The sequence below is a fragment of the Pelobates fuscus genome, chromosome 9 (genome assembly GCF_036172605.1).
Source record: "Pelobates fuscus isolate aPelFus1 chromosome 9, aPelFus1.pri, whole genome shotgun sequence".
Lineage (NCBI taxonomy): Eukaryota > Metazoa > Chordata > Amphibia > Anura > Pelobatidae > Pelobates > Pelobates fuscus.
This window is the reverse complement of record NC_086325.1, coordinates 138,253,431-138,273,865: the sequence shown is the minus strand read 5'-3', so window position 1 is coordinate 138,273,865 and position 20,435 is coordinate 138,253,431. Positions and strand designations below refer to the sequence as shown.

Here is a 20,435-nt window from a genome sequence, read left to right as displayed (position 1 = left end):
TTATGACAACTCGCTGTACTCTATCCTTAAGCCACTGTTCTACCCAAGAACAAGAATATTCATCTAGACCAATTTATTTTAGTTTGAAGACTAACCTATTGTGAGGAACCGTATCAAATGCCTTGGCAAAATCCAAGTAGATCACATCCACTGCAACACCCTGATCTATGTTTCTACTTACTTCTTCGTAGAATGCAATTAGATTAGTTTGACATGACCTATGTTTCATAAAACCATGCTGATTATTGCTAATAACACAGTTCTTCCCAATGAATTCCTGAATATTATCCCTTAATAGCCGTTCAAATAATTTCCCAGTCACAGAAGTTAAGCTCACAGGTCTTTTAGTTAAGCTCACAGCAGTTAAGCTCACAGGCTCATTTTAGACATGCCTTCTTTTATTAAACCACTTTTTCCAGCTTATTTCCGTAGAACTATTAAACAAACAAGGTGACAATAAAGGAACTCTCCAGTGCCAGGAAAACAAACCCGTTTTCCTGGCACTAGAGAATCCTGCAGTGCCCCTCTCCCTCCCTCCCCCATCCCACAGTGCTGAAGGGGTTAAAACCCCTTCAGACACTTACCTGAATCCAGCACCAATGGTGCTGGGTCAGGCTCCGCCCATGCTCCTCCCCTGTCGACGTCAGCCAGCGGGGGAGACCTAATGCGCAGTGGTGTATCCTGGTTTTGTGTTGCCCTAGGCAGGACAAAACTCGGGCGCCCGTCATATTCCGGCTCCCAGCCTCACTCTGCGGCGCGCGAGGGAGCTGAGCAGACAGCTCAGAGGAAGTGCTCCCTAGCCAGCCGCCCGCCAGCGCCGCCCGACCGCCCAGCAGCCCGCCGGCATGTCTGTTAGCCGCAAGGCTAACAAGACATTTGCCTTGGGCATTTGGGGGCGGCTTTTTTTGCCGCCCCCTGTAAAATGCCGCCCAAGGCAAATGCCTTGTTTGCCTCGCGGCTAAAACGTCCCTGGCTGCGCGCATATTAGACCTCCCCTTAGGACAGCATTATTCAATGCTCTCCTATGTGGATTCCGGCGACACTGGAGGTCCTCATGCATAGCTTGAGGACGTCCAGCGTCGTTTAAGCGACCAAAAAGTCGTTTTTAATCTGGAAGTCCCTCCAGTGGCTGCCTGATAGGCAGCCACTAGAGGGGGACTTAACCCTTTAAGGTAATTATTGCAGTTTATAAAAACTACAATATTTTTTATTAAGTTTATAAAAACTGCAATAATTACACTTGCAGGGTTAAGGGTGGTGGGAGTTGGCACTCAAGCCACTCCAATGGGCAGAAGAGATCTGGGTGCCTGGAGTGTCCCTTTAAGTAAAACATTATATTAAATATTATAGTAATAGCTATATAGATGAATACAAAATTTAATACGAAAGGGCCCTAATCTTTTGTGAGATCAAAAAATGTTATATACACCAGAACTCTTTAGTTGCTAATCCAGTCTTATGTCAGGAGACACTTTTTATAGCTCGAACTGTACTAATTGTTTGGTGACATACTTAGAAAATGAATAATATGTGTAGCAGTAAGAGTTAATGATTATTTACGCACAAAATAAACTCTAAATTGTATTTTGTAATGTGGCGTCTGTGTCTGTCTTATGTGCATGGAGTTTCCAACTTGCTGTCGTAACTTTTTCATTGAGAGCGTGTCTGTTCCACACATTGTATTCGACAACACGTAGAAACTTCCTTTTTTTGTGGGATGTTATCTCGTGCAGACGTCTCATTGAGGAAGTAACATTCCTTGTGCTTGATGAGTTTCGGTGATGTCTAGTTCATCTGCAATGGAAACCAGCGTTGATGTTAACTCTATAGTCAATAAAAGATTCTCCCAATGTCATGTTACTATATTAAACTAAATATTTTTAGCTTTTTAGATTACAGATCACAAAGGGATATCTTTGAAGGAACATGCTCTTTCATGACCTTAAAAGTAGTTAACTTTTTAGATACCCAGAAGGGCAGGTATACTGTTCAGTACAATGCTGGTACAATATGAGGGAAAACATTTGAGGCGAGTGAAGCCTCACATTAAAATAAACTTTATACTTAACTAGAATATTTCAAAATATAGCATCTGTGATATTTAGAAAAGTTTTTATTAAGCCGTTGGAGTTATTCACTAAACTGCGAATTTTGGTAATTTATGGGAAATTGACAAGGACATTCCAAATTTTAGGCCATAATAGCCAAGCTTAAAACAGTTATGTTGTATCTTTTTTGTAGAACTTGACAGTTGTTACAGTCTGGTCACAGCATTAGTGACACTGGAACTTAGCAAGCGATGCATGTTCTTTTTGAGTAGTGTCCAGCTGTTACACTGGACTGCATCATGGTGCCATATATCCAAGTCACAATATGACATCCCTAGATCTGGCTGCTTTGATACATGTCCTTAACAAAGAATTTCAAAATGCACATGCAGGTTTTGATTCAGCTTGCAATGAATCATGTTTCAGCCTGAGAAATGTCTGTTGACCCGAATAATTATGTTGCTAGTCAACGCGTTAACTTCTAACTGCCTCTTGCTTTCGGTGATTGTGCCTTTCCCTCTTTGTTTGAGTGCATGTGTCAAAACACATTTATCTTGGTGTGTCTTGCAGGAAAAAAACATTTACATTTTTTTTATAAACTTTACCAAACATTGCAAACATAACAACTCTTCATTAAAAGGTCATATGCTTCCAGGCCTCTTACAATGCGATTAAATTTGTATTTGTGGAGCCAGCACATTCCATACCGTGTTGCAAATATTTTTTATATCACATTGTTGACAGGAAGATGAGTGTTCTGTCATATAACACCATATATATTATATGTATTATAGCTGACCGAGAAGCCCAGATGCCCAAGCCCCAAAGCACCAATGTTGTCCTTGCTCCATCTGCGGACGATGAACCCCAATCGGATGTTAAAGATAAAGAACAGAGCACCCCATGGAGCCGCAGGACTCCTGGGGTATTTTCACAGCTGCCGCAGGTAATGTACACCAAATAACAGAGTCACATCAGGGAATTTCCTTTGCTCAGTTATCACCCAGAGCAAAATGCAACCTTAGATAACCCACTTTCTGGTATATGATTATACGGAATGTCCCACCATTGTCTCATCTAGATGTTATAGACCTAAAGAGACAAATCAGGTGACGGTGACGGCCACATATTGCAAACAACCCCTTAGACACCTTTCTGAATGCCTGATGCAATCTTCTTGGTATCAACAGTTAATGCTAACAGCTAACTGGCTACTGAACACTTATTCAATGTGCCAGTCTAAGGTAGTGGTGGGTTAGCCATAACCTGTCAATGTTGTTCAAAGTCAGATGGCTAATGCCGAAGTTCCCTTTCATATGAGCTAAGATGCAGCCGAGGACCTGGGCAATAGGCTTTGGAGTGCCCAGGTTATTGACAAACAATTTGAAAATAATTTCTTCATAGTAACAAGTTACATTCTTTGCACCATTACCACTGCAATGAGCAATAGTTGCTAGGGTGTTTAGCGTACCTCTTTGAGAGTAAGATTAGGTGAAATCAGTCATTTACTTTATTTACAGAGAAGGTCCATCTGGACCGTTTCCTTATTCTTCATGGTAGCCTTTGCGTGTACCGTACATCGTTTTATACTCTGAGTTAAACAATATCATGTTAAAATTATGGCATGTAGACCACAAGTATCAATCATTGGCATTCTAGTTGTTATTGGACTACAACTCGGAATTCTCAGACAATTAGTTTCGAAAATGTCTGGAAGCCTGCTTTCTGAATATCACATTTTACACCTAAATAATAACAGTTTATTACTGTGTAACATCTTTCTTTTGCAGCAGCCTCTGAACCCTTATGTCATGGTGACTCCTACAAGTTCCCTCGGTTCTTCTACCCACCTGCGTGCACTCCTTCACGACAGTAAACAAGCTGTAGTAATCCATCCTGTAAGTATATATAAAAATACGCCTTTAGGGACAGCCCTATGCCAAGTACCAAAGTGTAACAAAAAACAATACTATAGTTTGGCTTGTGTGGGGTGCCAACAATTTAACAATGCCAACCATTTGGAAGTTGCTTGCAGCTACATGGAACCTGAAAATTCATTAAAATTCCTTCTTGCATTTTTCATAATAAACACAGAGATTAGGACGAGTGGTTATTCACACAAAGCTAACATAGAGTGCAGAAAATTATTGGCAGAAGACGGAGATTGTGGCAGTGGGTTTTTCTAGACTTGAGACGGTGTCTTCATTACCTTCTGGTAGAGTTTTATGTCTATAATTTTTGGGGAGGAATCCCCTTTTCTGGCCAGCGTTGGCGACTTTTGGAACAACATATGGGGGGGCAGGGAGCACATAAGATACCACAGTCAAAACTGGTGGCACTAATAATTTACACTACTAAATCATGCCACCAAAAAAATAAAAAAAATATATAGAATATATATAAATAAACACACAAATATATTCAGAGGTGACAAGTGCCATATCCATAGCTTGCAGATCGGAGTAAAAATGGCATCATGGGGCTTATTCAAAGAGCGCCGGTGTTTGACGAAGTTGCAAACAAAGGTGATATCTTTTCTGTTGCAACAGCAACAAACATCAGCGTCTCAAAAATAAAAATTCAAACGACAGCAGGAGAAGCTTCATCAGTAAATCGTCTTCTGCTGCTATTTGGATTTCCCTTTTGTGAAAGTTTTTTGCCATTGCACCAGTATAACCCATTTGTAAGGGTTCGTTTTGCACCATAACAACTGGGATCTTATTGTGCACTAAATGCACAGCTCCCTGCGTCTCCATGCTTGCTGATGCTGGGGTGATATCACATCCCACTTCCCGGGATCAGTACATCTGTGCAGGCAGTGCAGAGCGATCCCTCTGCGCCTGCTCCATAGCATATTGGCAGAGCAAACACTTGCGATAAGGTGCTGCTCATACACATTCCGTAGCAAAGCCAGTCATGTCCACCCTTGCATTTTAACCATGCATTCTCTCTCACCAGCCCACCCCTTTTCCTGCATTCATAGCTTCCAATGTGACACATCTGATTTTGAGGCTGCGCCCAGTACAGGTTTACTATGCAGCGGCTGTGAAGTCAATTTGTAAATAAAAAAGAGTTCTGACTGACAAATAATGGGTGGAGTGTTGCTGCAGCAGCAGAAACCTATATCGCAATTAAAATAAAATAAAAAAAAAGCAACTACACATTTATGTTGTGTCTGCTTTGGACCTACCTTAGATCATAGGCCTAAACCCGCCACTCTAGTAGCCTCTATGTTAATCTAGATTCAGCCAATATACGGTTAGAGGGCGCTTAAATGTAACAAAAATTCTATATTTGATGTATGATTCCTTTTTTTATTAAATTCTTTATTTTTGGTGCAATGGCGTTTACAAACAAGCCTGAGGTGCCACGACAGCAGGCACAGGCCGAACAGTGCAGACAAAATCATGACGATATACATTTGCACATTTTTTATATAAGACAGGTTGTATACGTAAGTTAATTTGTTGCAGATAAGGTGAGTGTAATGGCATTTGTGAGATTTATTAGTAAGAAGCAAATTACAAACTTTGCCGTGATATGTGTGTATCTGTATGATGGCGTTGGTATGGTACTTGCTTATGAGAGATACACTTGAGTGGTGCCAGGCAGGTGGACTCTGTTTCCCTTAGTGATTAAGTGACAGGCTATTTGAGTGTGTGACTGATGCATGCAGTGTAGCATTAAACGAGTGTGAGAGGCATATTGCATGAATGTTAGCTAAATAAAAGCGGTCAAACAGTAAATAAAACGGTCAAACAGTTAATTTCTTTAGGGTACTGCTTTGTTGGTGAGTCTCTGATTAGGAGGCTGTAGTGTGGCACAGACAGTGTCTGTTGTAGCAGAGGCTATGATTGTGTACCCCTGCAGGATCCTGACTTGTGAGTTCGCTGTTAGCCTATGCCCTGTACCGGGATGGGCTTTTGGGACACTTGTAAGTCCTGTCGGGGCATGGCTAGGTGCATCGCCGCTGGGTCCGGTAGCTGGCTCGCCCGTCCGCCGTTGTGGAGGCTTGCTTCGATGACATAGGTAAGTCGTGTCCCCCTCTGGTACTCTGAGGCTGTCCGCGATGCCGGGTGGGTTTGGGGTCGTTTGGGGAACTTGCCAGTAGTTGGTTGCATTGTGGGTCTTGGCTTATTGCTTGGTCTGTGGGGAGCCTGCAAGCTGCTTTGGGTAGGCCTCTTAGTGCGGCGAGTTCTTGCCTGTTTATGGGCGGGCGGGAGGGGTCTTCCTCTCCAGCGCCATCTTGTAGGTCCCATCGGATGGGGGGCCGTGCGGTTCTGGTGGGTAATTGCGGGTTCTCCATTGGGTGAGTGTATTGGTTCTGGGCCCTCCGTTCTCCGTTCGCCAGCTTTGCCCAGAAGGCATTGAATAATGCATCAAGCTTGACCTGCATGTGGTACCTTGCTGTAAGGTAGTTGTGATCCCAGGTGGCGTCCGCCATTGTATAGGCCCTTGTAGTGAGGGGTTGCCTGAGAGGTTCCGCTGTCAGTGCTCGACTGAGCCCCGTTGCCTGGAGGGGTTGGACCGGGATCACCCCCGCCGGTCCTGAGGGGGGGGGAGCGGGTAGGCTGTGGCTTGGTACCTCCGGCGTAGGGGCGAGGAGAGCGGCCGTCTCCCCCCAGCTCTGTCCACCGCAGGCCTCGGCCTGCCACCTTAGGTTCTTGATTGCTGGATATGCTCGAGTCTGGTGTTGGGTGATTCGCCAGAGAGCTCCTGGCATGGGTAGTATCAGGCTTGAAAATTTAGAGATTTATCCCTATAAGCAGTTTGTGTGGTGGGAGCTCCTCCACCATGCGGCTGTTCTGCTTGCAGGTCAGGCCCCGCCCCCCTATGATTCCTTTTAATACAATAATGAGTAAGAGTATAACATTTATTTTTAAATCAATAACCGTTAAAGCAATAATAAGTAATCTGGCTTCAGCATCATTAAAGGAAAACTTAAGCAAACTCCAGTGGTTATGGTGCTTGGAGTTTTCCTTTAAAGCATATAGTAAACACAAAGCGCAGGTTAGCTCATTGGGAAAGGGAGAAGGCGTGAATGGATTCTAGCAACCAAAAAAACAAAAAACAAAAAAGCAGTGCATTTGTGAGATGTGAAACATAAAACTACTTTTAATGATCAATACTTCATTATCATCATGTAACTGTGTGTCTCCATCTTGGCTCCCATCAGTCTTTGTTACTATATTTGTCCTTTCCACCTGGCTGTCCACATAGAGAAAGCATTCAGAGAAGAGGAGAAATGAAACAATGTTTCTATTTATCCTCCTATTTGCATTGTGTGCCTTGGCTGTGCCAGGAGTGACCTGGATTTGGATATCCTTTGTTAAACCTTTAATATAGATTTAAAGGGAAATTGAGCATCGAAATAAAAGGTGAACAAGTTGAAGGTAATTTTAAGTGTTTTATTTAAAAGTTCAATTAATACAGCAAAGTAATGGTTCCACCTTAAAGTGGTCGACACGAAAATCTACTTCTTAATGTATTATCTTGTGTAAATAAAAAAATATATATTTTTAAATGTAAAACCCTAGAAGGTTGTGTTCGGGACAAGACAGTGTGGGGTGGTATCGCATTTCATTCCAAGTTAATATATAGAACTGTGTTATGGCTTGCTAATATTATTTTTGTCTTTGACATGTTCTGTTAAAATTTATATCTCTTTTTCTTGACTTGTCTGATGTAATCTTGACATTGGGTGTATTGAAGATTTGATGAATAAGAAAAATGAAAAACAAAAAAACTATTTAAAAAAATAATAATAATAATATTCTGCCTTAACATGCTAGATAGACAATCATTCAGTTTGTCTGGGTTTTGTACTTTGTATAAAAAAAAGATCAGCAAGAAATGTGATCATAAACAGCATAATTGAGTGCTCAAAAAATCCCCAGGCTTGCCCTTGCGGATAATACTTGTTTTTGTTAAGACAAAATAAAGGAAATTGCATACTAAAATGCTGAGGTAACAAAAATGAGATTTACATGTCAACTAGGTAATAACAAGGATTAATTTAGGACATTAGTCTACATTTCAGGCCTTGCAAAGGCTTTTGTCAGGTGTCGGTAAGCGTGAGTTACTGCTTACATAGAGATTTAAAATCCCCCTTGTCTTTAAATAGTAATGGTTCCAGGAATGCCATGGCGATGTCCCAGTGTAATCTGTCAAACTGTTTCAGCATCATTTGATAGTAACCTGTGTCCCAACATGTGTACTACAGCTGGTCTTCCCAGATCAGGAGTAGCCTGATGCCAGTTTTATTCAATTCTCATTGGTTGACTGAGAACATTCCGCTGATTCTATCAGCCAATGAATGTACACCTACATCAGGAATTGGCTTCTCCTGTTCGAGAAGACCGGATGTAGTGTAGGTACCCAGTGGAACTTAGGTAAGTGTTTGATAGATTACACTGAGATGGTGTCTGGCTACTCCTGGCACCATAACCACTACAGTGGGCTGTAGTAGTTATGGTGTTTTTAATGTTTCTTTAAATGAAATCATTGAGTTCCCATATATATTGAGGTGTGTCTGCAATTGTTAAATTTTGTGAATCTTTGCCTACTTTGTCAACTGAGTTGCAAAACCTACTTTGGCAGCAGCATAGCAAAGATCCATAACTAATCACCTTGGCCCACTTATCACCTTGCTCTGTTAGTGGAGCCCTATATTAATAAAGTCAATTTTAAGTTTTGGGAGGACATTGTACATTAAAAAGTCCTGAAATCTTTTTGTTTATTGCTGTTTATAGACTAACTATAAGGTCACACACTAAGGAGGATAAGATTTTTCCACTGACAGGAAGGGGTCGAAGTTTTTCAGCAAAGGTTTATTTTTTATTATTTCATAAGGCAATGTAAAAAATTACTCTTGGCCAAGGTTTTAACTTCTTGAAATAGTTTCTTTCTTCATAACATACAGAGGTAAACATGCCTATAAAAATTATCTGATCGCCTTGCGGGAACATTTGAAAATTATATTTTCTTGTTGAAACTTAATTTGCATACGTCTGCAACTCAGTGTGTTCTGACGCGTTTGTTGTTATTTTCAAAATTACCATTTAATATACTTATTCCTTTTGAAAAGGGTTATTCACTAAACCCAAGAATATATGAACCGAAATAAAAATGGTGTAAACTAAAAAAGTCAAGCTGAAATGGGGAATGTTGCCAGATGAGCTATTTTTGCTTACATTTTGCCAATCTAGTTTTAATTAGCTTTCATTTGGAGTTCAATCATTAACTCTCTCTATGGTTGTAACTGCTTGCTGAATTGCTATCAATGAAGGATTAAGATGCCTTGGGCCCTAGATAGATAACCAGTTTGAGGCCCCCTCTTCATTCCTCACATAGGGATGGTTAATGGGGCCAAGCAAATTCATAGTTCCAGAACCCCAGTCTAACCCCTGGGCCGTAGGCAGTCGCCTAAACGTACCTATTGGTTAATCTTGCTCTGATTGCTGTTACTGGAATAAAACCGATTTTGATGAAACAAGTCATAGTGTTCATTCACAGGATAATCAAAACACGTATAACCCGAAAAATATATGTTTTTTTGTTAGAGAGATATGAATTCACAGCAAGCTGTGATATATCGGAATCACATGTGGAGTTATAATTACACTGGTATTTGTTTATTCTTCATGATTAGTTTTTTTTTACTTTAGTTGATTGATTTCATAAGGAGTGTGAAAGGGAGTTGAAATCTGCAAAAATGAGAGACATTAATGGGGAATCTTAATCTTTGTCTTTTACACAGCTCTCCAGAGATTCTGTCACTCAGTCCCCTGTTATCCATCTATCCCCTGCTACATCATCGTCAATACTGAACGTTCCACCAGCAAAGATACTACCTGTCATGGCAAAGCATAAGCCTCAAAGTTCCATAATACAAGGCATGTATAAGCAGTTACTCTTCATTTCATTGTCCGATGACAATTTTATTTACTAAGCTTCTAGTTTAGTTACCAAGGCAGGGGGTTAAAAACAAGAGACCACCATAGATTCCCCAATCACGAGGCTTTATTTAGTTAAGTTCTCATTGAGTTAATCTGAAACTCATCCTGCCCTTGAAGTCATTGGAAGTTCAACAAAGTCAGTAGCTGTTCACAACCGACCCCATCGTGTCTGTATTGTAAAATGATAAAACCGAGATCAGGTTGAATAATATCGGGACAATTTTCATCTTGAGAATGCTTAGGGTCAATTAACTGTACCAGGGTCAGAGTGATTTTAGTTAAAGTGACCAGGTTGAGTTAGATTTAGCCAGGTCCACCTCACAGGATCAGGGAATAGATTTACGGAGATCTGAATATCATTATTGAGAGATCACCGGGGAATGTAAATTTGAGAAATTCAACTTCCTATGAGAATTGTGGAGAGGTCCTAAATGTTTGGGATAGCATACGTCTCTCACAGATTGGTATCACTGGTGATCATAAATAGGAGTGATGTTTAAATTTTGCTTATGTTCATTAGTTTAGAGTTTGTTAATTTCCGATCCATAATTAGGTCCCCTTATTTAAGATAAAAAGTCAGCCATATCTCTCAAAACACTTCACTGCACACAGTACTCAGTACTGAGGTTAGTAAAGCGTGACATGAAAAGTTGTGCCGCTTCCTCAGTTATTAACTTTTGTGAGAACATGTAAGATAAAAATTAAGATATGAATTCATAGCAACAATAATTCTGCAGTGCAACCTTATCTAAAGAGAAACTTTTTCAACAACGACCAATAAGCTATTTTTAAATCATTATTTATTGATAGGGAAACTCCACTGTCCACACTATTTTTTTAAAATCACTGTTTAGTAGATATGCCCCTCAATGAAAACATGCATACATGTATTTACTTATTTGTTTTTCCATTGGGTGTGTATCTAAAAACAGATAGTAAAACCTGCAGTTGTCTGCAGTCTTTGCAAGCCCTCCCCTTCTAACCCTGCCTATACTCTATGTGAGTGTCCAATCACAGACTTCCCAATGCAGCTCAATGAGAAGTCTTTGCAATGCAGGTGCTTTGAGCTATTGCTGCCTCTTTAGTTTAGCTCCATTGAGCTAAACAAACAAGGAAGTAACAGGACCTTTTGCCTGATTGACAAGCAGGAGGGTGTAACGAGGTTCATTCAAATTTATATTCTATTGAGATCTGCACTTTTTGTAAAATTAAAAAAAAAAGAGGACACACTCTTCACACATAAATGATTAAATCAAGCTAAAGTGTTTTAGGGGTCCAGGGTGTCCCTTTAAAGAAGCAAGAGTATTTACAATGACAGAATACACATATTTTTGTTGCAGCTTGATTGCGGGAAGCCTTATAAACTCCCGAGGTTTCCTTGTGTAATCATGCTTTCTCCATCATATTATAAAGTTACTGTTGTTTAGAGGTCTTTTCATTTGTAAGCAACCTTTGGAGCCAACAAGGCTGTTCTTAAATAAACTTGCTTATTTTATGCACGGAAATTACTGCAGACACAACCGATGATTTGTTTTTAATTAAAACACACAAAAGGTTGTATGGCCGCAGGTAAGAGACTCGATCTGTTAAGCAGTAGGTAAATTGAATTTCACACACCCTATATACATATAGTCTTTGATCCTCCCTTCAGTTTCGCCTCTGTAAGCTTATACTTGGAAAAATATGTTAAATAATATTTGTTTTGACACAGGATCCGATCTAAGTCTTGCATGGGTCCAGGAAAAAACACGTTTTGGAAAAGCAGAAGTCACACGGATTAAGAATGGTGTAGCATCTGGATCTCAGCACCACCCATCATCCCAAGATACGGAGACATGCCACAAAAAACCCTCTAGTGATGAGCAGAGCAAAGATAGGTCGGTATATTTATAGTGGGTGATCATTTTGTATCTGGCCATGCATCTTCACTTGTCATTAAATCCTGTATAATTGGCGTTATTATAACCAACCTCTTCTTCTGCTGAAATCAAAACCGTCATTTTCTCAGGAACGGGTTTTGTGTGAGAGTTCTTGTTGTGCCATCTTGAACCCCTTCCAAATGCCAAATTAAATCTCATCTTTGTGGTGAACCATTGATAAACCATTCCACGCAGGGCCGGACTGGGATAAAAATTCACCCAGGGCAATTAAAGGCAGAGCAGCCCACAAGGAGGGGTGAGGCCAGAAAGGGGGCGTGTAATGTCACCACTATTGACACGCACACACCCCCCTCCCACACCAAATGAGTATGTTAATGTGATGCTTCTCCAGAGCATTCAGTGCTCTTAAATGAAGTAAATGTGTGTGTAGTGTGTTTTTGTGTTAGTGCAGTATGTATATAGAGTGTGTGTGTAGTGTGTTTGTTTGTAAGTGCAGGGGGTGCAGTGTGTATATAGGGGTATAGTGTGTGTTTGTTTGTTAGTGCAGCGGCTGTAGTGTGTGTATATATGGTTATAGAATGTGTGTAGTGTGTCTGTGTGTTAGTCAGGGCCGGTGCAAGGATTTTTGGGTACATAGGCGAAGATGCATTTTTCCGCCCCCCCCCCCCCCCTCTAAAATTAACATCTTCACCTATGTGCCTCCTAACCAGCCCCTCTCTCTTCCCTGTCCCTTAGTGTTCCTTTCCCCTCCCCCCTCTTTTCCCTGTCCCTTGGTGTTTCTCCCCTTTTTGGTGTACCTCCTACCTGTCTTGTAGCGTTGCGGAGCAGATCCTCTACAGGAGCTTCAGTTTTCTGTACCTGGCTGGACTGACAGGAAGTGCTCTCTCAGTGAGCACTTCCTGTCAGTCTGGCCGGGTACAGGAAACAGAAGCTCCTGTACTGCGCTCCGCTCCGCCACGCTACACTCAGTGGTGTATACACACTAACAGCCACACACACTCAATGACAAACACACAGACGTCACTGACAGACACAGACTCACTGATCTGACACACACTCATTCATTGACAGACACACACTCAATCACAAACATACTCTCACTGATTTGACAGACACTCACAAACACACACCGATAGACACACTCACACTGACAAAACACACTCATACACTGACAGACACACACATTCATACAATCATTCACAGACACACACACTCACAAATGCATAAACACACACACACTTACAGACACACACTCACAGACAAACACACACTCACAGACAAACACATACACAGACACACACACTCACAGACAAACACATACACTCACAGACAAACACATACACAGACACACATACACAGACACACACATACACAGACACACACACTCACAGACACACACACTCACAGACAAACAGACACTCACAGACAAACACATACACACATACACAGACACACACTCACAGACAAACACATACACAGACACACACACTCACAGACAAACACACAAACACACACTCACAGACAAACACATACACAGACACACACACTCACAGACACACACACACACTCACAGACAAACACATACACAGACACACACTCACACAATCACACATACACTTTCAGACACACACAAATTATTATTAATATCCACCCAGCCTCCCTACCTGGAGAGCTGGCGTGGATCCGTCCCTGGGGTCCAGTGGGGCTGCTGGGCGGCGTGCGGCAGTGTTCTAATGAGAGGCGGCGAGGGAGCTCTAACCTGTCTGCTCTGCTCCCTCGCGGGCTGTCTGCTGATGCCGCGGGAGACGGAATATGACGTCATATTCCGGCTCCCGCAGAATCAGCAAACGGCGCGCGAGGGAGCAGAGCAGACAGGTTAGAGCTCCCTCGCCGCCTCTCATTAGAACACTGCCGCACGCCGGGGGTCCAGGAGGTGACCTGGCAGGAGGGAGAGCTTCCCTCCTGCCGGTCACTGGAATCTTGCGCCCCCAGAGCCGGTGCGCCCTAAGGCGGCCGCCTGTGCCGCCTTATGGACGCGCCGGCCCTGGTGTTAGTGCAGGGACTGTAGTGTATATATGGGGGTATAGAGGGTGTGTAGCGTGTTTGTGTGTTAGTGCAGGGGCTGTAGTGTATATATGGGGGTATAGAGTGTGTGTAGTGTGTTTGTGTGTTAGTGCAGGGGGTTCATTGTGTGTAGTGTGTGTGTTAGAGCAGGGGGCGCCGTGTGTATAGTGTGTGTAAGTATTTGAGGGTGTGTGTATATAGTGGTTGGATATGGGCTTAAATTATTAATTTAATAATTAAAAAAAGTAAAATTAAAGATATCACATTTACTTCCCCTTATAACCGTGCAGGGGGTAGAGGGAACATGCAGATACCTGGTGGTACAGTAAGGAGGGGCACGCCGCGCACAGATCCCTGGTGGTCCAGCCGGCAGGTTATTTGGTCTGTACCACCGCAGGGTACAGACCACGTCTCTCTCCCTCTCGCAAGCGCTGTTTTTTCAGATCTTGCCGTGGTAACCCGCTATGATAATCTCGGAGCTCGTGAGATGCAGAGAAGAAAGCTGCATGCATGGAGGGTGTCCGGCTCATTGCCCAATCTTCCCTCCAGCCCATGATGGGACAGAACTCTATATTGGGGCAGGAGCTTCCCTGCATGGGCAGGTAGGGTAGATCTCTTAATCTATCCTGTCGGCCTCGACCCATGGCCATCGCAGCCCACTGGGCATTTGCCCGGTTTGCCCGATGGCCAGTCTGGGCCTGATTCCACATATCCATGTTAATGTAGTGCCTTGTGAAAACCCAGCTGTTGCTACAGTGACGAGACACTCTTGCAGAGGTGGTTGGTGTAGTTTCTCTATGTTTCCTTGGCCTTTCTCTATAATTTTCTACCCAACAGATCCTATACCAAGGTACATTGGCTGGTTTAAATCAGGTTTTAGTTCACAATTACAAGTTCATTCATAAAAGTGAATTTCTAATATAAGGTCTCAAATATACAGAGAAAAAAATCTATGCAAAGTCATCTAAGCTTCCAGTTCAGCTACTCTACACAACTGGGAGTTGTGTCCGGTTCTGGATCTTACAACAAAGCATTGACTGACAGGTGTGCTCTGCTTATAAAAGGACTTCTGAATCCCATATCCTGGTTTCACCTGTAGGTGGGGTTACATATATATGTAACTGTGGGACTCAGCACCATCTGGCCTACATCATGGTCCTCGCTCTGCCCCTGTCAGGTTCGGGACAGGGATCCAACACACAGAGTACAAACAGTAGCCAGATACGTATACCGGACCTTAGAATGACTAACGTAAGTAGTACAGTATAGAATGGTCAAAGACAAGCCGAGGTCGAGGGAAACAGAAGACAGGTAAGCGAGAGACAAGCCGAATCAAGGGTAACAGAGATAAGCAGAGTAAGGTAAACAAGCCGGGTCAAAACCAAAAGGGATAATAGAATACACAAGCACTGAGTGACTAGAACAAGCTAGAACCACGACAGGGCAATGAGCTAATGAAAGAAGCTCTGTTAAATACCCTGTTCAGAGCAGTAACCATGCCTCCAAGGCGTCCTGATTGGTCCTGCAGCAATTGAGTGACAGGTCGTTCCGGAGGAGTGTCCTGATGACAACTTCCTGCCTAGATGCTGTAAAAGGCAGTCACTCCCTCGCGGCCGGCCTTGCATGACCGGATAGACCGTGGGGAAGGGAGCCATCAGGCCGTCTGGATGGAGGAACAGCTAAGTCTCTACCTCTTTCGGAGGTAGAGACCACAGGTACCCTGACAGCCCCCTAGTTACAACCCCTCCGTTTTCCGAATCTCCGTCCAGTTCCCCCACATGGCCGCCACCATCTTGGGTGGATATGATGACCGCCGCGGGTTCCCTTCCCATAGACTGAGGTGCAGAGAGTGTTGACTGGTGAGTAGGAACCACAGGCACCATGATCGCTACAGAACGGTTTCCAAATTTTAACTTTGGATTCTCACATTAGTAAATAATCCTGTTAGTGTTGGCCAAGTCTAATATTAGAAACATGAATTAGATTCATGTTCAGTGGCTACCTCTGAAGAAAACAAAAATTCCCTGACTATTTGAGAAAGGATCAGGCATTAGTCTCCCCGTTACTCTCACCACAGATGTGGTAGAAACTCCTGGGCACTATAGAGTTAACTGCATGATGGAGCGTAAACATGAGGATCCATGAAGGTCACTGAGTGACACATAAATTCCTGTTTTTAGTAGAAAAGATTTAATACTTTTGATAGTTACGAGACACCTTACCAGTTGAGCCAATAGCCAACTCCCCATACAATCCATCGTTAATGTAAGCCAGCCACCACATGGGAATATCTGTGTGACCAAAACCACAATGTAAGTGGGTCCAGAAATTAAGTTAGATTGTATCCATGTTAGTACCGTTAAACATATGACCTGTTTTATCTTGCGCATATGACATCTTCCAAGCTTATAGAGCCTCTAATAGCACACACTGTCCTTCCCTAGTATTCTAAAAGTGTGGTCAAACAGAATGTTCTGAAAATATCCCACGTTTTTTCATTAAAGGGACACTAATGGCACCCAGACCATTTCATTTCAATGAAATGATCTGGATGCAGCGCCGTGGCTGTTTTAACCATGCAATGGAAGACATTTTGTAGCCAATGGTTTTATTAAAGGGTTAAACTCATCTCTTCTTAGCACCTCCTCAGTGAGAACCGAGTCAGACTCGGTTCTCATTTAAGTGCTGCTCATAGTGAGCATTTGATTGGCACAGTGATTGCCGTGCATGTACACCAGGCTAAGATCAGTGAAGCTCTCAGCCAAAAAAGCATGGCAACCAAAGCGAGACCAGCGTGCCGCGAGATATAACCTAAGTAAATCTTTTCTTAACCCTTGCAGAGGGGTAATAATCCAACTAGTAAGGAGAACATTATAGCGGTAGAAATACATGTTTATATTCCTAACACTATACTGATCCTTTGAGGTTCCTGCTGTGTAACAATAATAGTAATGTCACAACAAATAGGAGTTGTAAAACTCGCTATTTACTTTTTGCTGTTTATCCTTTGTCCATCAGCACTGAATTCCTCTACCCGATGTATTACGGAGGCATCTGTAAATTTCCTGGTTGTGAGAAGGTCTTTGCAGATCATCGTAATTTCCTCAGGTAGGAGAAGCACACTGTATGTAATTACTATAAAACCAGGGATTTTAAGATGCTAATTAATTCTCTATTTTATCTCAAGTTGTATGGTAGTTTACCATGAAATGACCAGTGGACCCAAAGTGATTATCCCCACTGATATTCATTCTATCTGAGCCATATGGAGCTTGGAATATTACTCGATTTGAGGCACATCCAAAGTTTTATGTACATCCATTCTAGGTAGCTGAGTTTGAAGGGAACACAATGCAAATTGTTTTTTGCATGGGCCCCGGTTTAACACTCAAGCCTCATATCCACAATGACATTTCAAGAGTTATATGAGCTACTTGTTATAATAGGTCACCTAAGTCACATTTAAAGCATACTCCAAGCATCATAACCACTACAGCCCAGTAATTAGTCAAGCTTTTACAACAGTATGTCACTTACCTGGGTCTTCCTAGGCCCTGGGTCTCCACTCCTGTTGGCAGGGCGTCTTTAATATTGATTGGGCCCTGGGCAAGCATTTGCTTGGGCCCCCTGGACCCACTCCCTGGCATGCAATCATGCCTCTACCTCAACGCAGTGGGCGAACTAAAGTAGAAAGAGTCCTGGTGCAAGAATTTCATTTGGACCCCCAATTGCAAGGTTGGAAAGAAGGTAGAACCCTATCTGTCGTTCAACTCCAACAATGCATTGACAGCTGGGGCTTTACCAATTTCCCATGCTTGCAGGGTTGTATTTAGCACTCTGTTTGTATGTAAACATTTTTTTGTATGGAGTATGTTTGTGTGAATGTGTTTGTATGTAGTATTAGAGTTTGAATGCAAGTGTACATTTAAGTGTAGTGTTGGTTTTTGAATGTAGGGGTTTGTTTATATATAATTTTGGTGTTTAACAGAGGTGTGTTTGTATAAAGTGTTGACTTTCAATGCAGGAGTGTGTTTGTATGTAATGTTGAAGTTTGAATGGAGGGGTGTATTTGTATTTATTGTTGGTGCTCTGACACAGGTAAACACGCTGACACACAAGCAGATACACACACTGACTACAGACAGATACGCACACCGATAAACACACACACACAGAGATAAACTGAGACATACTGACACACATAAAAACATACAATGATAAACATACAGACACACACACTGACACAAACTGTCACACAGGCACATACGATGACAAACATACTGACACACAGATACATATACTGACACACACACAGGCACAAACACTAATAGATATACTGACACACACACACAGGCACATATACAGACATACTAACACACACACAGTATCTCTATCAGCATAGGTGGCTATGTGTGTGTCAGTATGTCTGTGTATGTGCCTATGTGTGTGTCAGAATGTCTGTAAGTGTATGTATCTGTGTGTCAGTATGTTTGTCATTGTATGTGCCAGTGTGTGTCATTATGTCTATCAGTGTATGTGCCTGACACACACACACACACACAACAGGTACACACACACAGACACATACACTGTCAGACATACTGACACACAGGCACATACACTGGCAGACATACTGACACACACAGACACATACACTGCTAGACATACAGACACATACACTGTCAGACATACTGACACACAGACACATACACTGTCAGACATACTGACATACACAGACACATACACTGTCAGACAGACATACTGACACACACAGACACATACACTATCAGACATACTGACACACACACAGACACATACACTATCAGACATACTGACATACACTATCAGACATACTGACACACACAGACACATACACTATCAGACATACTGACACACACAGACACATACACTGTCAGACATACTGACACATACACTGTCAGACATACTGACACACACACACACACTTACACTGTCAGACATACTGACACACACACACACACACACACACATACACTGTCAGACATACTGACACACACACAGACATACTGACACACACAGACACATACACTGTCAGACAGACGTACTGACACACACAGACACATACACTATCAGACATACTGACACACACAGACATACTGACACACACAGACACATACGCTATCAGACATACTGACACACACAGACACATACACTGTCAGACATACTGACACACACACACATACACTGTCAGACATACTGACACACAGACACATACACTATCAGACATACACACAGACATACTGACACACACAGACACATACACTGTCAGACAGACGTACTGACACACACAGACACATACACTATCAGACATACTGACACACACACACACAGACATACTGACACACACAGACACATACACTGTCAGACGTACTGACACACACAGACACATACACTATCAGACGTACTGACACACACACAGACACATACACTGTCAGACATACTGACACACACACAGACACATACACTGTCAGACATACTGACACACACACAGACACATACACTGTCAGACATACTGACACACACACACACACACTGTCAGACATACTGACACACAGACACATACACTATCAGACATACTGACACACACACAGACATACTGACACACACAGACACATACACTGTCAGACAGACGTACTGACACACACACAGACACATACACTATCAGACATACTGACACACACACACACAGACATACTGACACACACAGACACATACACTGTCAGACGTACTGACACACACAGACACATACACTGTCAGACATACTGACACACACACAGACACATACACTGTCAGACATACTGACACACACACAGACACATACACTGTCAGACATACTGACACACACAGACACGTACACTATCAAACATACTGACACACACAGACACATACACTATCAAACATACTGACACACACAGACACATACACTATCAGACATACTGACACACAAAGACACATACACTGTCAGACATACTGAGACACACAGACACAGACATACTGACATACACACACACAGACATACTGACACACACAGACACATACACTGTCAGACAAACTGACAAACATATAAAATTTAAATTTTAAGCCCACCCTCCAGTTTCCTACCTTTTGCTGGAGGGTGGCATCCCTGGGATCCAGTGTGCTGCCTGAGGATGATGTGAAGAAGGACCTCCCTCCCGTGCAGGTCCTTCTTCTCCCGCGCAGCAGCTCTTTATGGGAGGAAGTGACGCTCGGCACTCACTTCCTCCCAGTGCTGCCAAAAAGCAAGGGGCCCGGTCGCGCTGTTAAAGGGCCACAGCGCCCGACCGGGCCCCTGCTGGTACAAGCCCACTGGGTGGTCCTAAGTGCATGGGCCACCCGTTGGGACTCCTTACAGGGCGGGGCCCGCCTAAAGTGGCCGGGAAACATTTTTTTTTTTAGGGCAGTGGGGCCCACGGGACAGCTGCCTT

The 20,435-nt window shown here is 42.7% G+C and overlaps 1 protein-coding gene across 2 annotated transcripts in view; it reads left to right on the top strand.

Moving 5' to 3' along the window:
- The window catches only part of FOXP3 (forkhead box P3), a 63,039-nt gene that overhangs the window by 27,627 nt on the left and 14,977 nt on the right, over positions 1-20,435 (top strand). For both annotated transcript variants that reach the window (XM_063431352.1, XM_063431353.1), the window contains 5 exons: positions 2,843-2,994; positions 3,839-3,946; positions 9,808-9,943; positions 11,718-11,883; positions 16,969-17,058. In XM_063431352.1, coding sequence (XP_063287422.1) covers positions 2,860-2,994; positions 3,839-3,946; positions 9,808-9,943; positions 11,718-11,883; positions 16,969-17,058 — 635 coding nt within the window. In that variant the 5' untranslated portion in view covers positions 2,843-2,859. The remainder of the gene's footprint in view (positions 1-2,842; positions 2,995-3,838; positions 3,947-9,807; positions 9,944-11,717; positions 11,884-16,968; positions 17,059-20,435) is intronic.